The 23,786-nt window shown below is 43.2% G+C and overlaps 1 protein-coding gene across 5 annotated transcripts in view; it reads left to right on the forward strand.

Annotated features, from left to right (window-relative positions):
- LOC309720535 (signal-induced proliferation-associated 1-like protein 2) overlaps positions 1–23,786 on the forward strand; it is a 79,353-nt gene that overhangs the window by 26,780 nt on the left and 28,787 nt on the right. For all 5 annotated transcript variants that reach the window (XM_082557546.1, XM_082557549.1, XM_082557548.1 and 2 more), the window contains exons 2-8: positions 4,110–5,881; positions 10,150–10,283; positions 11,335–11,523; positions 15,692–15,866; positions 16,088–16,191; positions 17,954–18,111; positions 18,742–19,318. In XM_082557546.1, coding sequence (XP_082413672.1) covers positions 4,372–5,881; positions 10,150–10,283; positions 11,335–11,523; positions 15,692–15,866; positions 16,088–16,191; positions 17,954–18,111; positions 18,742–19,318 — 2,847 coding nt within the window. In that variant the 5' untranslated portion in view covers positions 4,110–4,371. The remainder of the gene's footprint in view (positions 1–4,109; positions 5,882–10,149; positions 10,284–11,334; positions 11,524–15,691; positions 15,867–16,087; positions 16,192–17,953; positions 18,112–18,741; positions 19,319–23,786) is intronic.

A 23,786-nucleotide genomic window follows, 5' to 3' on the forward strand; every position in this document is an offset into this window, starting at 1 on the left:
GAGAGAAAGAGGACAGAAAACACACACTCTCCCAGCAGGTCACACAGGAGCACGGATTCTGCTGACCAAGTCGCCTGTGGCACCCTCACTTGGTGGAGGAAGGTGGGGGTCGAGACATGGTGCGGGTCGTTAATCACTGTCAAAGGGAAATTGGCTAATAGAAGAAAGTAAAGAGAAACACAGACCACCATGTTCACTGGGTTATCCTGTCCAGGGCAGCTCACCCTGGCTTGACCCCAAGCAGCAACACAAACAAGGAGAGTCTGGACTTTATGAACTTAAATAGGCTAATCTGCTGTTTCAAGAGACTGGCTTGAAAGACAAAAACTCAGAATAGATTTTTTTTTTTTCCTTTAAGTGTTTAAAAATGAGGTGTTGTCCTCTTATTTTTAGCCCCTCAACATTTTTAGTTGTTCAAGTGCAGACGCGATGCTGCAAACAGCGCTAATAAACGTCAGGCTTTGATTGTTCTTTGCTCTGTCTGTGTTGACAGGATTTCTGTCTGTTTCTCTCTCAGACTACAGTGAGAAGTCAGTCATGCTGTTTTGTTGTCATGCACTGACATTACAGTATGTCAGTTTCTTTGTTCCTCCTGTCCTCAGTCATCCGTTAAAAGCGTCTATTGGAGTGTCACCACTGATAAAGCTGTTTGTGCAGGTGGCGCATTTTGCTGTCACTCGCTCTAATTGCGAGTGTGAAAAAACAGTGTTCAGTCGACGTCTGGGTGTTGGTCAGGAGACTGCTCCCTGTCATGCCTTTAAAGGAGACTTGGTATTAATTTTGGTTGACCAGGAAAAATCTAAAATGGCTGTCTTGCTGCAGGAATAGAAATATGGGTATAGCTACTTAATATTTTCTTCCCCCGAGGTTCCATGTTTGTTTTGGCTAGGGGATATCTCCCATGTTGTCTTGAGATAATGGATGTTTAGTGTTGCAAAGCAGTGGATATCTCTTAAGTATTGGCTTACAATTCACAAAGACTTTAGGGATAAAGTTAGCCTTTAAACAGACTGCTCTAGATCTACGCATGTAGGCTGCATCCAAGATTGCATGCTAACATGCTATTCAGTACACAGAGTGTGATGTAGGAGTGAAACCTAACTACAAGCAACAGTAACAGTGGTATGTGCAACGCATACCTTTTCCAGACTTTGTTATTGTCACTACACTGCAGGCAGACGTGCATTTCATTATTCATTTCCAGCAGAATATTGCAGTATGCAAGCAGACGACGCCAAATAAGAAAAAATATAAGTGAAAGGGAAATGTGGTAGTCGTATGCATAACCCTTGGTGGTGGAGAGTGCCCAAGGACATTTAATAACCCCCAGTTAAAGTGTAAAAATAAGGTTTTAGTTTGCTAGATGTAATATCCTTTTTAGCGTATATTCATTGTTACCTACTTTCCCTTAAATGAGGTTTGGGGGTTATTATAATGTCTCAAACTGACAACACAGCTCTCAGGAAGTGAGGGTTTACGTGCTGAGCAGCATGAGAGCAAAGCGCATGATGCTGAGTGCAAGAGGAATATACAGGAATGACTCTTAAACTCAGAAATGACTTGCTATTTTGCACTTGACATTGGTAAGCCTTTTGAATGAGTGTTTAGTTAAATGCCTGAAGGGGGGGAAAAGGGATGTGGTTAAGAAATGCCTTTGAAACCATCACATTTTGTTCTAAAACATAAAATATGCAAGTAAAGCTTTTTACGTCTCTCGGAGATGTTTGTTTGCTAACGAGACTGCAGAAAATTGCCTGAGACATTCAGCAGCTTTGGAGGCTCAGTGATGGGGAAGATGAAGTCATTAAATTGTGATGTAGTTCATTTATAAGATAGCATTAGCATTTTACTTCTGGCAATTGCATTTGTTTCAAAAAATCATAAAAGTTGCATTAATTGGAGATTATGTTGCTGAACAAAATGCCAGTATCACAAACTTTTTATTACCCATGAGTCGCTTTTTCCCTGCAGTAATCCATAAAAGCCTATTAAGAAATCCCATTGGCTGTTTGTCAAGGAAACCAGGGTGATGCAAACTTCCATGTTGGCCTACAGAAAAATTCCTGCAGGATCACATGGAAGTACTGCTATGCACCTTGATCTACAATGTCTTTGTCTAATTATAGCTCAGGATTTATTGTAGAAATAAAGTCATATTTGCTACAAGATCTGCAGCTTTGGCTCTTTGAAGACGGGCGTTGTCTGTGATTAAAAATAAGTGGCTTTGTTATTGTTCACCACACGGCAGTCAGACACATACTTCATTATTCATCATTTGCCATTTGTAACGGACAAACATATTTCCCACAGCAGTTCTCTTCACTACATTATGCATGACGCAACACAATTTCCTGCCTTCATCTTTAAGCCCCTTGTTAAATATAGTGACACGACATGCATTTTCCTGCTCCTGTTAATAAAGCCGTTCTCATAACAACCCAAGCCCCCGGTGGGAGAGGGAGGGCTGCACATAGTTTGGCTGTTGTTGTAACTGAGAAGTCGTCATTACCAGCCTGTTCCTACACATTTAGGTCATGCATGCATTAACCTGTATTCGGCCCAGGCAGAAGTGAATACTTTATTATTAAAATGTTTCCAACTCGTCCCAAGTGTATTTGGTCTAGTCTGGCTTGCAGCTAATCTTGATGTGGCCCACATTTTCTTCCTAAAATAGTTTAGCCCCCCTCCTTAGCAGTAAATGACAGAGAAATGTAAACAGTTGTCTGGAAGCTGTAGCGATCATATTAAAGGCCAAGCGGATGGAACTGAGAGAAAGACTAGGACCTTGGGCCCATATACCATCATTTATCATGTTCACAATGAAACCTTTCAAAGAAAGACGCTTTAACAGAGCTTCCCATCTTCGCTGAAGCGAATATTGGGGATTTGGTCCATGTTCTCTTTGATGGCAAGGGTTTTACTTGATAACTCAAGGTGTTTTCACATGAGTGCAGTACCAGAAGAAATGAAGCACAGCACTGGCCCCAAAGAACAAGAAAAACGCATTTGGGTCAGTGTAGAAAGCCTTGCAGTTTCTACTGCAGTGTAGTGTGATCTACAATGCAGAAGTCGGTGTCAGTAAAGAGATGAATCCAGTATAACACCTCCGTCACCTACCCCCTCCTCTGGAGCTACAACACAACACATAGCATGGGATGAGATTGATGAGAGAAACTTGCTTGTTTCTTCTTGGAGTTTCATGAGTATCTTTATTACTTTGTCCCAACCCGTACCTGCTTTTAAAAGTCTGATAGTCGATGTTCTGCAGCATTATTTACAGATTAAGTGGAAGCCACGTGTTTGTGTATTTTTAACATCTGAAATACCCAGTGGCTTCACTCTCCTTCTCTCCGTCCTTGAATGTTCAGTCTGCTGAATCTGATATGAGCTTTTTCTTCCCTAACAGAATTAGCATAGGCCAAACTTTACCCTCTGAAGGTGTGTGTGTGTGTGTGTGTGTGTGTGTGTGTGTGTGTGTGTGTGTGTGTCTTACAGTTCTACTCTGCTTTTTCGTTTGTTTTCTTTTGTCACAGCCAGTTTACCTCATCAAGTCCTTGTTAATTTTCCTACTAACCAGATCAGATAAAAAGGCAAAGTGGAGCTGGTGTTGAATATGCATCAGTTCTCCAACTATCCCTCCTGTATAATTTGCCGGCTTGATGATGCTGCAAGCCGTTGGATCAGATACTGGTACATGCGACCGTTTAGTTCAACATCTGCCTCTTGTTGCTGTAATTTGCTTCACCTCCATCTGTTAGATATAGGCTAGAAGCACCATCCATGATATACATCTATCTAGTTATAAACCTATAATGGCACTCTCTCTACTCCCAAAGATGCAAATTACTCATACTCTGCGATAAGCTCGGCGTAGTTCCAAACCTGAAAGATCCCAGCGTAGCCCGTGGTGAGAGTTTATTACAAAGATAACTAGGTACAGACAATTTGGGTCAGCAGTTTTTCTTTTTAGCTTAGCTGATTGTGCCATATTTTGGAGTCCTGCTGAGAAATAAAATACTTGTTTTAAATGAAAATGTCTTTTCAAAGCCTTTCAACCTGCTCGCAGTGCGCTAAATATTTTTTCTTTCTTCTGTGTTTCTGTGCTATAGATCTACCACCTCCAGCTGTCGTTATTCATTGGCGACACGCTGTGAGAGAAGGCTCCGCTCTGCTGTGCTACGGCGCGCCCCACTCACTCGTCCTTGACGCCCAAATGCTGTTTGCCAATTGTCATGCCACCCGTCCTCTGTGAGTTATGACGGCAGCTTCATTGACTCAGGAAAAAGGCTCCTCCTTGGCTCACCAGTGAGCAAGTCGCATGATGAAGGAGGGTCCTGGAAGTCTGCTCTTCAAGGAATCTGCCAGCAGGATATGAGTATTTTGAGCCCTGTGACAGCTAACAAATCTAACCTTGTGGGAATTGTGGGAGGCCCAGAAGAATACTCCAGAGTCATGCAGTCAGAGGAGCTATTCAGCAGGAAGCTCAAAGCCTTGAGCGATAGCATGGGACCTCCAGCCTCCAGCATGCAGGGGAAACCTGATGGTGCAGGCAAAACAAATGGTACTCCGGCAATGCCTAAAATGGGTGTCAGGGCCAGGGTCACAGAATGGCCGCCAAGAAAAGACGGATGGGACGGGCGGCCTTCGCCTAACTATCAGAGTGTGATACCCGTGTTTCAGAACGGCCAGCAGGAACACACTGTGGAAATACTAGAGCAAGGTGAAGCAGTCTGTCTGGAGGTGGACTACACTGACAAATACACGCTGAGTGACTTTCTCTGCCACTCTCCGCTGAAGGGTCTGCACCCTATCCGTCAGCGGAGCAACAGTGACGTTACCATAAGTGACATCGACTCTGAAGACGTAATGGACCAGAATGCCGTCAACCCAAACACTGGAGCCTCGCTGCACCGCGAGTACGGCAGCACATCCTCCATCGACCGCCAGGGCTTGACTGGGGATGGCTTCTTCACCATGCTTAAGGGCTACCGAGTTGAAACCCTGGACCACCGCAGTATACCCCCTCTGGGTTTCCCCGAGTTGCTGCGCTGTGATGCCTCGCTGTCCCCCAGCTTGCAGACAGCAGCACAAATTGCAAGGGGTGAGATAGTCCACATTCCAGGCTATGACTACATAGACAGCTCCCTACTCTACAGCCGGGAACGGGAGAAGTCCTTCATGAGACGTCTTAAATCGGAGTCGTCAGAAACATCACTGTTCAGGAAACTTCGGCCCATAAAGAGTGAAAGTGACGCACTGCGGCTCTCAATCGAGGACGACCGGCGACCACTCAGCTTCCAAAAATGCTTCGCCCACTACGATGTGCAGAGTGTGCTTTTTAACATCAGCGAGGCGGTGGCGAGCAGAGCTAACCTGAGCCAGAGGAAAAACACTACTACCGGTGCCTCGGCCGCCTCAGCTGGAGCCGGAGCTGGTGGAGTGTCCGTAGTTGGAGGCGGTGCTGGACCTGGAGCAGGAGCCGATGGTGGAGCAGCAGGATGCAACAGTGCCAATACCCCCATGTTTGAGTCTCCACTGGGCAGCAGAGAGGACTTGAACCCAAAGGAGAACCTGGATGCAGACGAGGGGGACGGGAAGAGCAACAGCTTGGTGCTGAGTTGCCCGCACTTTCGCAATGAGATTGGTGGCGAGAGCGAGAGGAAGATCTCCCTCTCCAGAGCCAACAGTGTCAACTACAGCGGTTTGTCAGAGAGCTGCTCTTTCGAGTCATCCCTAAGTTCACACTGCACCAACGCAGGAGTTTCTGTGCTGGAGGTGCCTCGAGAAAACCAGCCAATCCACAGGGAAAAGGTCAAACGCTACATCATCGAGCACATTGACCTTGGAGCATACTACTACCACAAATTCTTCTACGGGAGAGGTAAGGAGCTAATTTCTGTTTTTACAGATAGTTAAAAGTGATGATGCAGCAGGATTTGTGTGACTCACTGTTGAGGACTATTAAACTTTCCAGGCCAGCTACATTTTTATAAAGTAAGACTTCTTCAGTCACCTGTGGGGAAGCTAGTTCCCAGATGGAACAGCCTCATCTCACAGGGTCAAATATCTCAACGTCCCAGTTGTTTTTTGTACAAGCACATGAAATGAAGTCCAGAACAATAGCAGGCTTGTGTTGGGTGCGAGGGCGTGTGTTTCACTTCCTCAGCAGAGGAGCGGTCATGTCCTCCCTCTGATATTACTCCGAACCCTGCGGAGAAACTGCGATTAGTCATGTGAAAAAGAGAGAGGTGAGTGAGAGGGTGTACTGCAGCTGTTCCCTGCAGGGACTAAGAGAGTACGAGGTCTCCTCATATGAAACTTTAGGGTCAGCAGAGCTACGCCAAGGTCCCAGTTCTCCTCATTAAAACACCTACGAGACGAATGCTGGAAATACCGTGCTGACCCCGACCCATCGCCGCATTATACATATCTGTTTTTCCCACTTCTCTGTGCAATCTGTGCTCGCTGGTCTCAGCAGATAGAGTTACCCCGTCTTAAGCCTGCCCCCACCATAGAAAACAGCTGCTTCACCTTTCACACTCCAAGATGCCTTAACCTCTTCAAAAAGACACTCTGAATAAAAATCTGTCTCTGAGAGACATGTTTATAATTGCTCAAATGCCTTGCTAATACTCACACCAAAGCTGGGTTCTGGATTTGGGTTGTGCATTTATTTAGCCTGCATTCACAGCAATGCAGGCCTGTGTATAACAGGGCATTTTCATGAAGACCTTAGTCTTTAGGGTAGGATGCCTCTTTCACAGTATGGAAATGTAGCCACTGCCTTTTTCATTTTTTTAAAATAAGGTGTTTTATTGACTAGACAGGTCTGTCATCACCTGCGCTTCACAGCAAAGACACACTCACACAAACATGACTACGTGTCACTATTTCTCAGCAGGCTTTCATCAACCTGGACTGAACATTGATCCAATTGATTGCCTAAAGCCCTGCTTCCCTTAGCAACCGGAGTGGTTTTTCCCCTAATGGACACAATGCTTCCTTCACACAAAATGGGTCAAGCTTCACTATGTACAGGTCATGGTCACATTAGGTGTTTGGGTTGACACTGAGATGTGCAGAGGGCAATGTAAACCATCTCTTACTGACATGCAAGGCTTGAAATTAAGCTTGGAGCACTAAATGTACAGAAGAAGGGGCTCACAGTGTTGGACTTTCAAAGATTTTTTTTTAAGGTGTTTCTGTGGTGTGGATTAACAGCAAAACGAGAAGGGGGCATTATTTGACATGAAAAATTAAAGTCATCCAATTTGCAACCTTTGGCAAATTGTCAGCACCATGTGATGGGCACCGCTGACATGCTAAAGAAATGTGTTGACAAAAAGCTTTCCTCTAAAGTCAGCACTGTCTGACTCACTGTGCTCCTGGTATTTGGATGCCTTGAGACCTCCATTGCTACACAGCCCCCCCCCCACCACCATTTGACCATATGCCTTACATTTCCCTGCAGAACTCTGTCCCTGACAAGCATTCGTCAGACAGTTAACCCTACTTTCCCTCCATACAGATAATTTATTATTAATGCCGATGTGCGTTTTGCTCCACTGTTTATGCTACAGTGACAAGAACCACGCTATTTAACACAGCTTGCACTGCATGGCGTGGATGTAATATCGAAAACTTCTGCAGAAATCTCTTTGTTAATGTCACTGCTTTGTGGACCCTGCTGAGGTTTTTCTTTTAGCTGTTGAATCCAGGTCTTTCTCCTCAGCTTTAGCCTGGATTAAGGGAGTGTTTGCTCAAGGCCCTCTTATATGTGTGCCTACACACACTCATGCGCACACACACACATGCACATGTACGCACGCATGCATTGTGTGTCAACAAAGAAATTAGTACTGGTTCTTATGGTGCTTAGAGCTGAAAAGACTAAAGCCCAGCTAGTAATCCTTGTCGTGTAGTGAATTTTTCATTAAATCAGCACAATAACTGATGGAAAGAATTAACGACCGTATAAGAAATTTGGCCAAAAGACTCAACTCCTTTGGAGCGATACTATAAGGAGTAGAGCTGGCATTCTGCCCATCATTATTATTATTAATTTACTCTGAAAATTTATGTCTAGACCTCAGGGTGTCAAAGGGGAAACAACCACAGACTGTCCATAAATGAAAAAAGTATTCATCCTTCAGGGGCCATAAAGAGGGCAAGGAAAAGTAATGAGAATCTGCCCATCACATTTTGATATTTTCAGCACACTGGAGGGGTGAGGAGGTTACTGGAAACATCAGATTTACCCAAAGCCATGAAAATCCCCTGGAAATTTCCTGAAAATCTTGCCTTGGGTTTTTGAGCAAAGTAGATCGAAACATGAAATTTTGAGTGTGCACGCAATAAATGTTTTTCTGGGATTACACCAGATTTACTAGTTTTCATGCCATGATTGTTGATATAACTGATGGATATATAGACCAACATCTTCGCAGTGATTCCCCCCCCAGTCATGTGATCCAATCTCTACCAGTATTGAATGTTGGTGCGGTGTTTTTCTAACACCATTCTTACCCACGTGGTCATCTATCTAATATGCATACGAGTACATGCCATTTATAAAGTGCAAAGCTCGACTTCTGCATCATTCATTTCTAGCATGAGAACAAAGTCAAGGGTTGCTGCTGCAGTAGTAGTAGTCGTAGTAGTAGCTGTGAGAACATCACTTATGGGGCAGAACAGTCCATTAATTTAAAATGACAGAACAACAACAAGAGAAAAAAAAAGTTTGCATGTTCTGTGGGCGTCCTGAGCGTCTGCTTCATTCAGTTATGAATGTTATGCGTCATGCATGCACTTCACTTCAGAATAGAAAACTGAATTAAATTTCTTGATTATTAAGCTCATAAATGTATTGATGCAGACTTATATTAAGACATTATGTCATGTCTGTACTTCAGTCTGCATGTGTCTGCATTGTGCAAAACTCAATGCCACGTGGAGCATGTGGGTTTTATTTATTTAGTGCCGAATTGCAGCAGCAGTCTTATCAGTGCTTTATTACAAAGCAATGGCCAATGACTCTATATAAGCAAGTACTTGGTGATGCTGGGGAAGAAAAAATCCCTTTTTATCAGAAAGAGACTGCTGGCAGACTCAGGCTCAGGGACACAACAGCATCACACAGTAGCTGGAGATCCATGATGTGAACTCTGCTCTTGCTCTACTGGATTGAAATCTGGTGACTGTAAAGACAATTTGAATGAACTCAGTCATGTTCAAGAAACTAGTTTACGATGATTTGAGCTTTGTGACATGATCCATTATCCTAAAGGAAGCAGCCATCAGAAGGTGGATACGCTGTAGGGCATAAAGGGATGGACATGATCCGCAACACACTCAGGTGGCATTTAAATGATGTTCAGTTGGTACTAAGGAGTCCAAAATATGGCAAGAAAATAACCACATACCCCCAGCCTGAACCACTTGAGATAATGCAGGATGGCGTAATAGGCTGTAGCTTCAGTTTTATGTTGACTGGAGTGGCCCTCGGTGTGTTCTGCTGCTGTAGCCCATCTTCAAGGTTTAATGTGCTGTACGTTCAAAGAAACTCTGCTGCATTGCTTGGTTGTAAGAAGTGGTTGTTTGAGTTATTGTTGCCTTCCTGTCAGCTCTGAACATTCTCCTCCGACCTCTTCCATCAAGAAGGCTTTTTCACCCAGAAACTGCTGCTTGCTCGATGTTTTTCCCCCTCCTTTTCAGACCTTTCTCTGTAAACACTTGAGATGGCCATGAAAAAATCCCAGTAGATTGATAATTTGACAAATACACATCCCAGCTCTGATAATGCCACATTCAAAGTCACTTTAATCACCTTTTACCTCATCGTGGTGCTTAGTTTCAACTTCAGCAGGTCGTCTTTGCCGTGTATACATATCTAAATGCATTGAGTTACTGCTATGTGACTGGCTGATGAGATCTTTGTTGAACAGATGTAACTAATCAGCTCGTCTGTGAGTGTATATAGGTAAACAGATAATCTACTGAAACCACAGCAGTAATTTGATTACGTGTTTTATTAAAAATCTGTAATTTATTATTACTTATATTTAAGCTTTCTTTCTTTCACCAGCTAACATAATGTCTGATAACATGCATAACTCTCATTTAATTTTATATCTCTTTCTCTCCCTCCAGAGCATCAGAATTATTTCGGTGTAGACGACCATCTTGGACCCGTGGCAGTCAGCATCCGCAGGGAGAAGCTAGACGATGGAAGGGATAAGGAAGGGACGCAGTACAACTATCGGGTCACCTTTAGAACCAGTCAGGTAACGATAATACACTGATGTGCACTTTTCGCTCACTGCTTACATTATGGATGCATGATTGGAGAACCTTCATGACCTGTCAATTTATTGAAGAATTGTTTACTAGCGCGAACATGGATTTTTCATATTTCTCATATCACATTCAGTGAGACACGTTAAGGTCACTCGGCCTGCGGCTCAGTCAAGCAGTACAAGAGTCCAGGAATGCTTCAGTACCCCCGAAAACAACAGGAAACTTCTCTGCCCTCTTAAATCTGCACTAATGTGTCCAGTGATTCGGTGCCAGTTGTGACTCAGTTGGCCATTAATGCAAATACTGATACAGTGTATCAGAGGTGTGTAGTTGCCTGCCTTCGCTCACTTTCACACACCCCGATGAACACACAACCTGATTAATCCTAAAAAACGGAGAGGCAGAGTCCTGGTGTCCCTGGTGGGACCGTATCGTCTTGATTGATGCTGGCTTGTCTCATTCACTGAATAATTCAGGTGCAACAGATGCGTCAGGCAGGAAAATGTCACTGATATCCAGTGCCCTTCTCGGTTTAAAGCACCACTCCCACGATAAAACAATGTATCTGGGTCATGGTAGCCCTGCAAGTGGCACGCAGGCAGTGTTTTAACTCCTCGACCGCTGGAGCATCTATTTGCATGTACTCCTGTCATTTAGCCTCATTGCTCTCTCTGCGCGACCTGCCCCACATCGCTCTCTCTTCCTTCCTCTGCTATATAAGTCTACTTTTCGGAAAGCCTTTTTATTGGACTGCAGTTGACTGCTGACATGTTAACAGGCTGTGCAAATGGAAATTTGGATGTTGTTGTTTTGAAAGTGTTTACTGGCACACAAACATCTAGTATTCAGTTAGCCTGTCTCAATTATTTAGAATTTGAGTTCCCTAATGCTGTCCAGAGTCATAATGTAGTCATTACCCTTAACACCAGTCAGCATATGGAAGCATGCCTGACCCAACCCTATCACACTGTACAAGTAGGAGTTTATATGACTGTTAACTTTACTGGACAAATCCTCACCATCTGTCTTTCCTGCCAGCTGACCACCCTCCGTGGTGCCATCCTGGAGGATGCCATTCCATCCACGGCGAGACACGGGACGGCCCGCGGGCTGCCGCTCAAAGAAGTACTTGAATACGTCATCCCTGAGCTGAATATCCAGTGTCTGAGGCTGGCCATGAACTCTCCCAAAGTCGCGGAACAGCTCCTCAAGCTGGATGAGCAAGGGGTGAATAATACATTGAGATGTCCTCTTGAACCGTGTTTTGAGTGCTACCACAGATTTTTGCTGCTGCTGCTGATTTAACGGGGTAATCTGAGGTTCAGTGCCTTGATGATTAATACTTGGTGTCTTGCATTTTAAGATATGTATACATATGGTTCTTCCTTTTTCTCTTTAAGACAACCCCCCCCCCCCCCCAAAAAAAAGAAAGGGAAAAAAGAAAAAAATTGCGTAAATACTACCATTTGTAGTTTTACGGGGTGATGCATTACATGCAGGACTACTACTTGTTGAGACGAAGTGACTCACTGTGGAGTCATAACTGTGAGGCTGCCAACCAGCACTCCAGGAGGTCACTGCATCTGGACAAACAATAGTGAATCACACAACCTCTTCACAAAACCTAGACAGATTACGCTAACAAGGTACAGCAGGTTAACAAACGTGCGTCTCTGTATGTGAAATCTTTCTCTGAGGAGGGAAGAAAGCCTCGTCTGTCCAGAGATTTGCCAGCTGTTTAATTTTAAAGCCACCGCAGCCACATATCAGAAACGAAAGATTGTTTTGACTGCATTAGCACATCACGCTACATATTTCAGGCGTATGTGTCTCTATTTGTGACATTTACCTCAGCTATAGAAGGAAACTGGGAGGGATTAACTTCAAATAGCAGGAATCTTTGTCCTATATACGGGCTGCTTGTTATAGATAGATAACACAGACTCCTGGGCCGAGGTGCAGACAATATCACGCTTAAATAGAATCAATAGAAGTCCTGTACTCTCTGTAGCCAGCACCATCTGTTTTTGGCACACTTGTTGTGCTGATAGGACACTTGCACACAAGTTAGAGTAACTTACTTTTGACAGCCTACTTTGCCTGAGAGCAGGAGATTTGGTATGCTGCTCAGACGGTGGAGGGTGTCATCTTGCATTATCTCTGTTTGAATAAAATTGCTAATAGTGATATGGGCTCTCTATATTCACAGCTGTCACAGATTCATTGCGTGATCGGAAGGCCTTTAATTTCTCATGTAATGAAACTGGGGAAAAAAAGATGGAATGGAGAGCGGAAGGATTAGCCAGGGGTGATACTTGTTTCACCATCAGAGAATTGTCTGCTTATTAGTTTAATTACATTCGTTAGCGTGCGCCCATCCTTCCAATTGACAGGGGAAAGGTTCTTATAATAGAAAGTGTCAGCCAAGACCCTTTTCTGTGTTAGGATTTCGTTACACACATAAACAAGAGCAATGAAGTGTCCTCTCTAAAGCAAGTTAAATGCACTCACGGTGGCAGGCTCTATGTGTCCAATTATGTCAAAGTAACTTTGTAAATAAGTGCTTTGAGGAAGTTCTTCCCACCAGATGTTACAGGGGTTTGTTCACCTGCCATGTGACTCCCCATGTCTGCAGATAAAGAGTTTGATAGATGATGAAACTGACACATGGGAGGCAAAAAAAAAAAGCAATAAAATAATCTCAAGAAACTGCCTTCAGAGGAGGAGAGCCCAGGCTAAGTGGGGCTTGAAGCTCTTCCAGTTGGCACTCCTCTGCGCAGACCTCAAACCAAAAGCCCAGTGGAAGCCAGTTTTATATTTGGATGTCAGTATTTTTGCACACTCCTGTTATAATCATTAATGTTATTCTTGCCGGGCAAATGTTCAATATGTCAGGCACTCCTTAATCTGCTTTTTAACCAAGCTGGACTTTGACCGCCCCTCTAATGTGTTTATGTGAGGAAGCTGATACGGGACAGGAAGAACTGCAGCCTGATGATCTGCCTGACTTTTTTCCCCCCTAAAATGCATATTTTTGAGGATTTGTGTGCGCGCGCGCAATTCTTTGGAGATGTTAGATGTTAGTCTCTTTGTTAAATGCTTCCTCTTGCTGTGAACAGAGTCAGAGAGGGTCTCCTGCATCTGCAAAAAGAATATCCCTGAAAGCGGCCTTGTAGACTGCCTAGGACGTAAGAAGAGAAGAGAGCATATGTGAATGTATTTTAGATCTCTTTGTAGATCACAGTGAATTGACTGTGCGCAGATGGACTGTGGAAAAGGAGTTGGCAGCTAATGAGATTTAGAGATGCGATCTTGAGTAAGAAATTTACAAATTAGGTTTTGTTTTTTTTGTAAGCCATTGATTTTTCAATGCGTATCTGCTGTTTCAATCTAAAGACTCAAATCTGGAAAATTAAAATTCTTTAGTTTATTATTATCTGTGTCAGTTAGAAAATGAAAGTTGTGAATTTACAAGCACTGGTAATACTCATAAATTTGAAAGTGAGAGGAAAATATGAGTGTGTCATGACAGTAATGACAACGTTGAGGAGGTCAGAGAACAGTTACTGACCTTTTCCTCTAAGTTATGTTTGACAGATGATATTCTCCCTAACCTAGAAAGCTAATCTCCCTGCAGTGATCGCATTCATAGCATAAACAAAGAATAAGTGCAGGAAACTTTGCAATTACAAACACTGCGTTTTTTAAAATCCCCTGGCCTTACATTGAAAGTTGGAGAAGTTTCTGTAGTGACACTTTAATGCAATAACCCCAGCAGATGTTTGTGTAGTGGTGCGTGGTGATTGTAGCCAGGTTTAAGTAGCCACATTTTGGATTTTTGCTGCATCAGGACACTGCAGCGCAGACATATGTCACACCACGCCATCCCTCAGGAGCCACTCAGAGCTCTCCGGGGGAAACACTGTCCCAATTTCTTTCTCCACTCATTATGTGTCTTTTGTTGTTTGTGCGTTCTTATTTTAGTTTCAGCTTTTGTTTAAATGAATGAGCAGGAGTTCAGTTTTCAACGCCCTGCAGCTCTGGACAGATGGAGAAAAATTGGAGATGCTTTCTTTGCTAAGATTTTTGGCAAGATCTGTTAAATGGGATACAGCTCCACCTTAACAGAAGCTAATGCCACTCCAAAAAGAGCCATCACAGACGGTGATGCAACAAGCTTCACCGAAGGAGCACTACTCATCTGTATCTTTGTTATATGTCCTGTGTGCTTGCACTTTTCAAATTCGCCCCAAAGGTTAATGTGATTACCCTCCCTATCGGTTAGGCTGTTAAGAGGAGCTGGAGGTCAAGCGAGTCCATATCACACAGGATAAAAGACAGAAGGCCACATCATTGCACATCATGCCATTTCCATGGGGCTTGATGGTATAATAGCTTTTGGTAACCGCAGGAGCTTTAGTGCAGAACAGACTGCCTGATGGGAGGAAGTCACCATGACAACAGTGTCAGGAGTACACCGGGAAATCATAACCTGTAATGGAGGAAAAAGACAATTCCAATTTGTTTCAGTATATAGACCATTTGTCAGCATTCACATTCAGAGAAACCCTTTCTTCCCGCCGTACCGACACATTGACTCTGGGTCAAGATGAAGGTGAAGCTGTGAATAAAGGGCAACAGGTGCCAAACGCAAGGGGCTGCCTCCTCATCTATTTGTTTCCACCCTTGACCCTTTTTTTCTTTCCATCTTCTGCTATCATTGGGAGGGTGTAAGCCTTAGAACTCATGTAGTGGAGAGATGCTCTCACACTAATCTCACAAGAGAATCACTCCAGATGTTTTATTTCTTCCTGTCTCTTGAGGAGATGAGTTCATATCAGACATTTCTGAATTACAGCAACGCTTGTGGTGGAAACTTGAGAGATTTGGCTCCCTTTTCTATGCCTTTAGATGGTCTTCTCAATAAACAAGACATCTGTATGTAGACACATTTGTTAAACAATCTTCCTAGTATTTCACAGCTACAAAAGTATCTCCTAAGGAAGAGGTCCATTAGAAAGTATTGAAATACTGTTGTTGGCAGATTATGCCGTTTTCTTTCATAAACCGAAACTGTTCTGCTGTATGTCTGTAATCCACTCCCTTGTCGCCCCACAGCTGCTCTTAAGTAGCAGCTAATAGCTCAGGTTGATTTATACTCTGCACAGTGCTCCTGAGAGTTCATAGCCTAGCTTCACAAAAGGGGATTTCAGCTCTCTCTCCCCCCCAAGAAGGGTTATGAAGGCCTTCACATTAGCTGTGACATGATGGAAAGTGGGCACTTGCATGCTTTCAGTGCTTAATATACAGTATGTATGAGTGTGGTGTGCGTGATACCGATCAGCAACAGGAAATGGTACTCACTGAGTGTCTATGTCTATTTTCCTCATTCCAGCTAAGCTTCCAGCACAAGGTGGGAGTACTCTACTGCAAGGCTGGCCAGAGCACAGAGGAAGAGATGTACAACAACGAGAGTGCCGGCCCAGCGCTGGATGAGTTCTTGGATCTGCTTGGTCAGAGGGTGCGCCTCAAAGGCTTCACCAAGTACAGAGCTCAGCTGGATAACAAGAGTAAGATAAAATGCACAACACACTCGCCAAGCTAAACATCCACAAATGCTAACCCACACATTTCCAGTCCTGCTGAGTGCAGATGCTCCGCTGTATGTGTTTACAGGGACTGTAGTGCATCTTCAATCTTAATTTTTGTTCTATGATATCATCAGATCAGCTAACTCGGTTACATTTTGCAATCTGGCCTGAGACCCTGACCTCCCTGTCTTCTCTTATAGCGGACTCCACAGGCACGCACTCTCTTTACACAACCTATAAAGACTACGAACTGATGTTTCACGTGTCCACCATGCTCCCCTACACACCCAACAACCGGCAGCAGGTGAGTAAACTGTACCCTTCAGGCTCTATCTTCTGCAGCACACCACCATGCTTGCCCTTCTGTGTACTCAGTTGATGTCTAATAGCTTTAATAAATCCCTGAGCAAGTTCCTTTTAGGATATCACCTATCCTGACTACTGCCAATCTTCCCCAGAGACTCATTTCGACACGGTAATGACCTATCAGTTGAAAGCACGAGCATTGCCATAGTGACGGTACCCCATAGTAGGACTTTAATCAGTGCTTCCCCAGGGGCTGAAGCAGACGCGGTATTAGATGGACCTCTGTCTGTCCGTGCTAACAAGTGGAATTAGGTGGATGTAGCAGTGGACTGTTGAACAATGGCCCTCTAAAGATAAGATTACAGACATTCACTGTATTAATCTCTATGCCGATCACATGGTTGTACTTTTTGAGTCCATAATACAACCTGTGGGCACCACCCTGTAGAGATTAGAATACCTTGATGGAGGCTGGATGTACAGTCTAAAACATCAGAAACATCTAACAAGTGAGCGTAGAAACATATGATTGGTGGTGTTTTTTTTCTCTTTACCTTTCATCCAATTGTATTTCATAAAGTGGGACTGTTTGATTTAATCCCTGGTGGTAATATTCCAGCAGGGCCAAGCAGAGCTTGACCTGTTCATCCCTTCATCATTTCCAAATCACCCCTGCACCCTCTAATCCTGCTTGTTTCGGGCTCTCACCGACCCTGACTGACAGGCTCACACCAACCAGAGAATGGGGGTTAATGACCTGCACAGGCCAACAATACAAGCAGTATAAATTGGGTTTGAGTGGACATGTGCCCTTCACACACAAATCCTAAATTGAGTTAGTTGATATCTCTACCACCCAAAAATCCCTTTGTCCAGTAAAGTTTCTGTATCCAAACCGGGAACAGTGATTCTGTCGAGGAGAAGGGCAAAATGTGAGAGCTTACTCAAAGGATTGATTTTTTTTTTTGTTTCGTGCAGGGGATGAACTGATGCCCCCCGTCCCTGCATTCAGTGTAATAAAGATGCTCAAATGTTAATCCAGGAAAATGATGCTAAACATGTTTTGTCCCATCAGTTGTATCAAAGCTTGTTGCAACCCATGAGTCTATGATTGAAAAATTGTTTCCAAAGGAAAGGCGTGTGGGAAGGAAACATAAACGGTGACAACCTCATTTTCTCAATTACCACACCATGTCCTACTGAGAACGTGACGTACACGCCACAAGATTGTGCAGAGGCCCAATTGTTTTAAGTCCTGTGACATGTGGTTTATGGCTGTTATCAGAGCTGTCAATCATATCTTGTTGCATTTAAAAAAATGCTTTTGTATCATTTCCTGGTTTATAAGAGATGTCCATTCTGTCCATTAATGAGGACGTTTTTGCCACCCAAAATTCTTTGTTTTTCTTGGATATAGGCATGATACTTTAAGGTTTGCTGGGAAAATTTCTAAGTAATAAAAGGGCCAGTACATATGAGCACTTGGTGCTACACCTTAGTTTGTCTGGTATTGATCGGTGGCTTATCATGGTTAATGTTAGCAAATGTTTGCTAAGTTGAGAAAGAAGTTTTTGTGTGACTGTTGAGTCACTGCAACTGACACACGGCTGGCCTTTGTTCAGAAAAACACTCGCATGCTCTCATTCGAATTGAAATCTTAAAGCGATAATGTGTTTTCCAAACTTCTGTACTCTTAAACTAACCTGACTGTGTTCATCTTTTATCTAATTTAATTTCCATTTCTCCTTTTTCTCTTGCAGTTGCTAAGGAAGAGGCACATTGGCAATGACATTGTCACCATAGTGTTTCAGGAGCCCGGGGCCCTTCCTTTCACTCCAAAAAACATCCGCTCTCATTTCCAGCATGTGTTTGTCATTGTCAAAGTCCACAACCCGTGCACTGATAACGTCTGCTACAGGTAAATGGAACAAGCATGCATCACGCCTGCAAGGCACTCCCAAAACTGTTTTTTACTCTGGTTGGTAAAGAAAAGCGTGCAGGGTAGAAGAAAGTAGAAAAACATCTGAGTTTGGTGGCATTGAGTCAAACCACTAAATATTAGAGTGCTACACCACGGGATAAGAAGCGAAATGGTGTGCTCGAGACAGTTTAGGCGAACGTGTTGATCTTCTGATGTGTTTTTCATAGATGTCTTTGTGTCAAGTGGCTCTTCTGCGTGAACTTTTAAGAGCACTTAATTTAAAAGGATAATAATAATAGCTTGCTCAGTGATTTCTGTGGTTTCTCTTATGACTTCATAGTAATGCGCCAGAATCACAGGGCTCTTTTCATCTGCTCAGTGATGATGCAGTTATTATCTTCAGAGACACCTTGAAATTATGACTTATGAATTACGACTCAAGAGTTTCTGAAGTCAAGACGACTCTTGCTAATAACATAGCATTTGTTGAAGGGAGAAAGATTAGTCTCAGCAGAAATAATTTTACCAAAAGGCATATAATTTCAGCGCCTGCTCATTATTCATTCATTTCAATATCTACGCTCCTCTTTTTCTTAACTGTCACTCCCGCATTTTATTTTTTTCCAGTGTGGCTGTGTCCAGATCTAAAGACGTGCCTCCATTTGGCCCCCCTATTCCCAAGTCTGTAACTTTTCCAAAGTCTGCGGTTTTCAGGGACTTCCTGCTTGCCAAGGTCATCAACGGGGAGAACGCAGCACACAAGTCGGAGAAGTTTCGGGCCATGGCGACTCGTACGCGGCAGGAGTACCTGAAGGACCTAGCCGAGAACTTCGTCAGCACGGCCACTATCGACTCAGCTGTCAAATTCAGCTTCATCAGCCTCGGAGGCAAGAAGAAGGAGAAGGTGAAACCCAGGAAGGACGCGCATCTGTTCAGCGTGGGAGCGATCACCTGGAGCGTCCGTGCCCGGGACTTTGGCCAGTCGCTGGACTTTGACTGCTTGCTTGGTATATCCAATGAGTTCATTGTGCTCATTGAGGAGGAATCAAAAAATGTGATCTTCAACTGTTCGTGCCGCGACGTCATCGGGTGGACCTCAGGGATTATGAGCATTAAGATTTTCTATGAACGGGGCGAGTGTGTCATGCTGTCTGCTCACGACAACTGCGGAGAAGACATCCGGGAGATGGTGCAGAGACTAGAGGTAAATCTCTTCGTGTCTGCATTGGAATAATCTCTGTCATCCCAAAGCTCTCAATAACTGCTGGATTAGACCACAGAAGGCCAGTGGGATGATCCTTTTTGTAGCACCTCGTCTTCGGTGTCACTAATCATACCATATGTAGAGATTTGAGAGAACAAAAGACATTAGATGAATCAGTTTCCAACACCACACCCCCCTCACAGAGCTAGTAATTCATTCTGTTTGCCCTGTCTGTTTAATTGAGGGGTTTTTGTATAAATTTGACATCCAGTTTATTTGTGAAATAATGAGCACATTACAGTAAAAACAATTATGCTGTCTACTACTAGTGCGTAACACAGTTTTAATAGCTCCGCGGAAAGGTGCAGCTGTTGGCGCTAATGCATAAACATAAAAAATTACAGTAAGATTTAAAAAATAAAAGCCAAGCATCAGCAGCACCAAAAATAATGATGATATGGCACTTATTGGGTTTTACTAGAAATAGAGACAGGTTCACATTTTCTAAACATGTTGTAAACAATGCACATAAAACACAATCAGGGCCTCTTCCCCGCCCCCGTGCATGCTACTGCACTTTCACCTGCATGTTGTTGCCTGCAAAATACATTATTTGGGCGACTGTGGTTAATCCACGTGTCTAAAAAGTGAAGTGCATGTGAAGGAAAGTTTACTTTTAATGTGGCAGTGGAGCGTTGTACTTTGGATACTTGTGGGCTCTGCGGTGAAACGGTGCATTCAGCAAATGTTGCTCTTGCAGTTGCAGCTTTAATGCTTGACCACAAACCTTTTAATTCTGTTTTTCACGGTTGGGTCAGCAAAACTGTTGCTCATTTAACCTTTATTCGTGCCGTCAATTCTCATGTGTTGCAGAGCAATAGAGATTTAATGGCCCCTTTTTTTTGGCCTCCACTCCCTCACACACATGCAGTGAAAATATCTCACTAAATTAACCCGAACCTCACTTGCTTTTCAGGCGGCTCCCTCTTTTTTCTTTTTTCTGATTGTGCATTAACGGGAATGTGAAACTGTAAAGCAGAGCCATCAGAGTTCAGAGAGGATTACAGACCTCCTGTTGAAAGCTTTCTTTGGCTCATCACAGACTCGGCAGAGGTGCACAGGCGACCGTTCGGGTCACACAGTTGCAGATGTCCTGCCCTTGATCAGGATAAACCACTATGACATATCACGCAATTTTCACAAAAACTGACCAAATAAATAAAGCCGAAGCAGCTCAGTACCGCAGACAGTTCATTTAATGGATTGAAAGATTAGAGAAAATGTGATTTTTTTTTTTTTTTTTTTTTTTTTTTTTTTTTTTTGGGGCGTTCTTGAAATGGGGACTGTCTGGGTGCAGGTTTACAGGGAGACTCTTTCTAGCAGGACACCAACCCAGTTTTGAAGGGGAAGGCTGGAAACGGAGGCAATTTGTTTTATTTTTTGGGGGTCTGGCAGACTAAGAATAGAGGACACGTGGCCTCATACTACTACTTTACTCCTATTGAGAGCTCCCCACTTAGTCCCAGTCCTCGCATCCCTATTTTGTAATTCTAGCTTAGCTACATTGTGTTACTGTTTGGGCTATGTGGGTCCAGGTGTCTTGAAATTTTGAAAATGGTGTACACCTGGCTACACAGCCCAGATGCTGTCCTCAGACACCTTGTTTCTGCTTCCTGTGTACCTGCAGGTTCTTGCTTTTCCTATTCTAGTTTCCATGATTTGTTAAGTGAAGCTCTAATCAGGCAGCCTTTTGTTTTCCTTAAATAACATCGTGGTTGAATCCCAAAATCCAAACCTGAGCTGTGCCTGACCTTTTTCATGCCTGGCTGTGTGCTTTCCGGCACTTATCCTGCACAGTCCCTTTTTGGCAGTTGCATCAGCAGTTTTGAAATTTGCAGCAGACCCTAGCCAGCGAATCAGTTGTTCAGCCAACAAGTAACAACCAATTTCCTGCTAAAAACCTGAATGAGGATCAGATTCTTCTGAGGATTAAAGGAGGCTCGGATAATTTTTATTATCACCTCTTGCAATGAACTGAGACTCTCAGAAGAGCTTCTGAATGAGAATGAATAAATGTGCACCTGAGCACAAAGATTCTGCATATCCTTACCAAAAAAAAAAAACAGCCACACCAGAACCTGAAGAAGTCTTTCCCATAATTACTCTTTAAAGGACACGGATGTCATTCAGCGTCTACACACACTCATCTTAAGGAAGGACAGAGCGGGATATATTAGCATTCGTGATTAGCCAAAGGACATCACTTCCTCATTCGCTATGCTAATTTCCCCTCACATTTTCTGTCCACTTCTCCAAGGAATTCCTGATTAATATTCCACAGCCCAGTTTTATAAAGTATTATAAAGTTAGTACGGATCTCTGTTTGTGTTGTGATACAGGCAATGGAGCAGCAAGCTGTAGGCACATTTATTTGGGTATAAGCTGACCAGGCATACTTGTTCCCAAAGGTGTCTGCATTTTCCCAAATGTCCTGGAGGTTGACTCGAATCAAATTTCATTGGTGGGATTTACAGGCTGCCCGACCTGTGATGTAATGTGAACAGATTGCCAACTGTAACACACAGAGGAGCCCAGTGTGAGAGCGCAACTAAAAGCTTTGTGAAAGCGTCCTGCTCTCCGGGTTGCGGAGCTGGTTGGCCGCATGTTCAGTTTTTACGATGCATGTTCTCTTTGCTCGGGTGCCACATATGCCACTTTCTTTTGTCTGGTTGGGTTTTGTTTTGCATGTTTTGGAACTAAATAATTTGGAATAGTTTTATAATACTATATTGTGTTTATCTAGATTAAATATGTATTAAATTAGTTATAAGTTTTTAATCATTCTCCTAACTCCAAACCTTGCAATTATATTGCTTTTCTATTTGATATATGATGACATTTTAAACACTTGTAATTGTATTTGTAAACAATTTTCTGATTCCTTATCATTTATGCTGTCGGTAGTAAAATGCCATGGTAGCCTTTATGATTATTTCTTTATTCAAACAACAATCCAAAAAGCAACAAGCAATTTTACTGGCACATATAACAGAGAGAAGCAGCATGTTGATCAATAAAAGAGCTTCTTAATTAGTGCTCATTAGCACCATTTTGAGGTCATACATCTTGTTACAGACAAGTAAAAGCTTTGATAACCTCCTGCAGTCCCACAGTGCTGCTGAGCTCCGTTAAGCTAAAATATTCAGAATCACACAAGAAGCTACATGACGTTGATGCCGATTCCTGAAGTATAAAGCGGCCACAGATTTACCAGTCCGCACTTCCAGTAGAATGACAAGGTTTTGTCATGTCTGAGAAACATGCAGACGGTGCCATCAGTGTCAGAGCAGTGTCCGACTGTCAGACCTATCACTGAGGAACAGTGCCAGTAACACTGTTTGGCAACAGTAGTTACAACAGATTTGAGGCTGATAATGTTTGTTGTAGTTTTTATGGCCGGTTATTAGTCTGTTATTGGTTTGGCCAGCAGGACGTGCACACATGTTGACTTTATGTCCCTTTTCTCATCCAAGTATCTTCATAGGCCACAAATACCTCCTGTGAGATGATGGATGCACTCTTAGAGTCAAGCGTTATGAATCTGAGCAGCTCGTAGGAGAACCTGAGCAGATTAATTTGGTGGTTGGACTGAATAAAGGGCTCTAATGAAAGCATTTAGAAAGCTATTATTTAGGCCTAATGGATTTCTGAAAAAGGGGTGTTTGATTCATGGTCCCAAACGCAGAAGCCTTCATACACAAACCATTTAGTCCAGACTTTACCCCGGAGAACTTTTATGTTTCATATTTCCAGTTCTTTTTGGAAATTTAAAATGATTGCTAAGTTTTTGGCGTCTTTTCTCTAGATTTTGAACCCGAAGTATCTTTGGCTTCTTATTTATTAGCACATAAAGCAGGGACTGTGTTTGTGTATAATTACTGGATGGGCTCCTTTGCTGAAATTTTACAGTTGTATCCTATTAAGAGGACAGTTATTGCATGATGGTTCATAATGGGGTTCTGCTGACGTGAGAATCTGGTGTGGAGTGTTGACAATCCATAGTCTGTGTTAATGTGTCCCTGAAGCTAGTTGCCACTCTGAAGCAAATGGAGGCAGTCACCCACAACTGAACCGAGACTAATCCAATGGGTGATTAAAGCTCGTTGGATGTAGCGTGAGGTTTTATTCCCCATTCGTTGTCATAAACCGTGTAGTCCTAATGTGTTCTCGCAGTGTAGCTATAATGTAGTCAGTCATTTTATGTCATCAGTGTGCAAATAGGTGCTCCACTACTCCACTTACTTTGCTGTGTTTGTGTTGTGCTGAAATAAAACCATTGAAGCAAGTAGGTTGCCTGAACTTTTACTGAACTGGAGTTGCATTAAAGCGAAGGATGATGCCAAGCCGCCACTGAGCAAAGCGAGCAGCTTAATTTGCATGTAAGCTCATAATTGGACAAGACCCAACT

This window comes from Aulonocara stuartgranti, assembly GCF_965226115.1.
Source record: "Aulonocara stuartgranti genome assembly, chromosome: 13".
Classification (NCBI taxonomy): Eukaryota; Metazoa; Chordata; class Actinopteri; order Cichliformes; family Cichlidae; genus Aulonocara; species Aulonocara stuartgranti.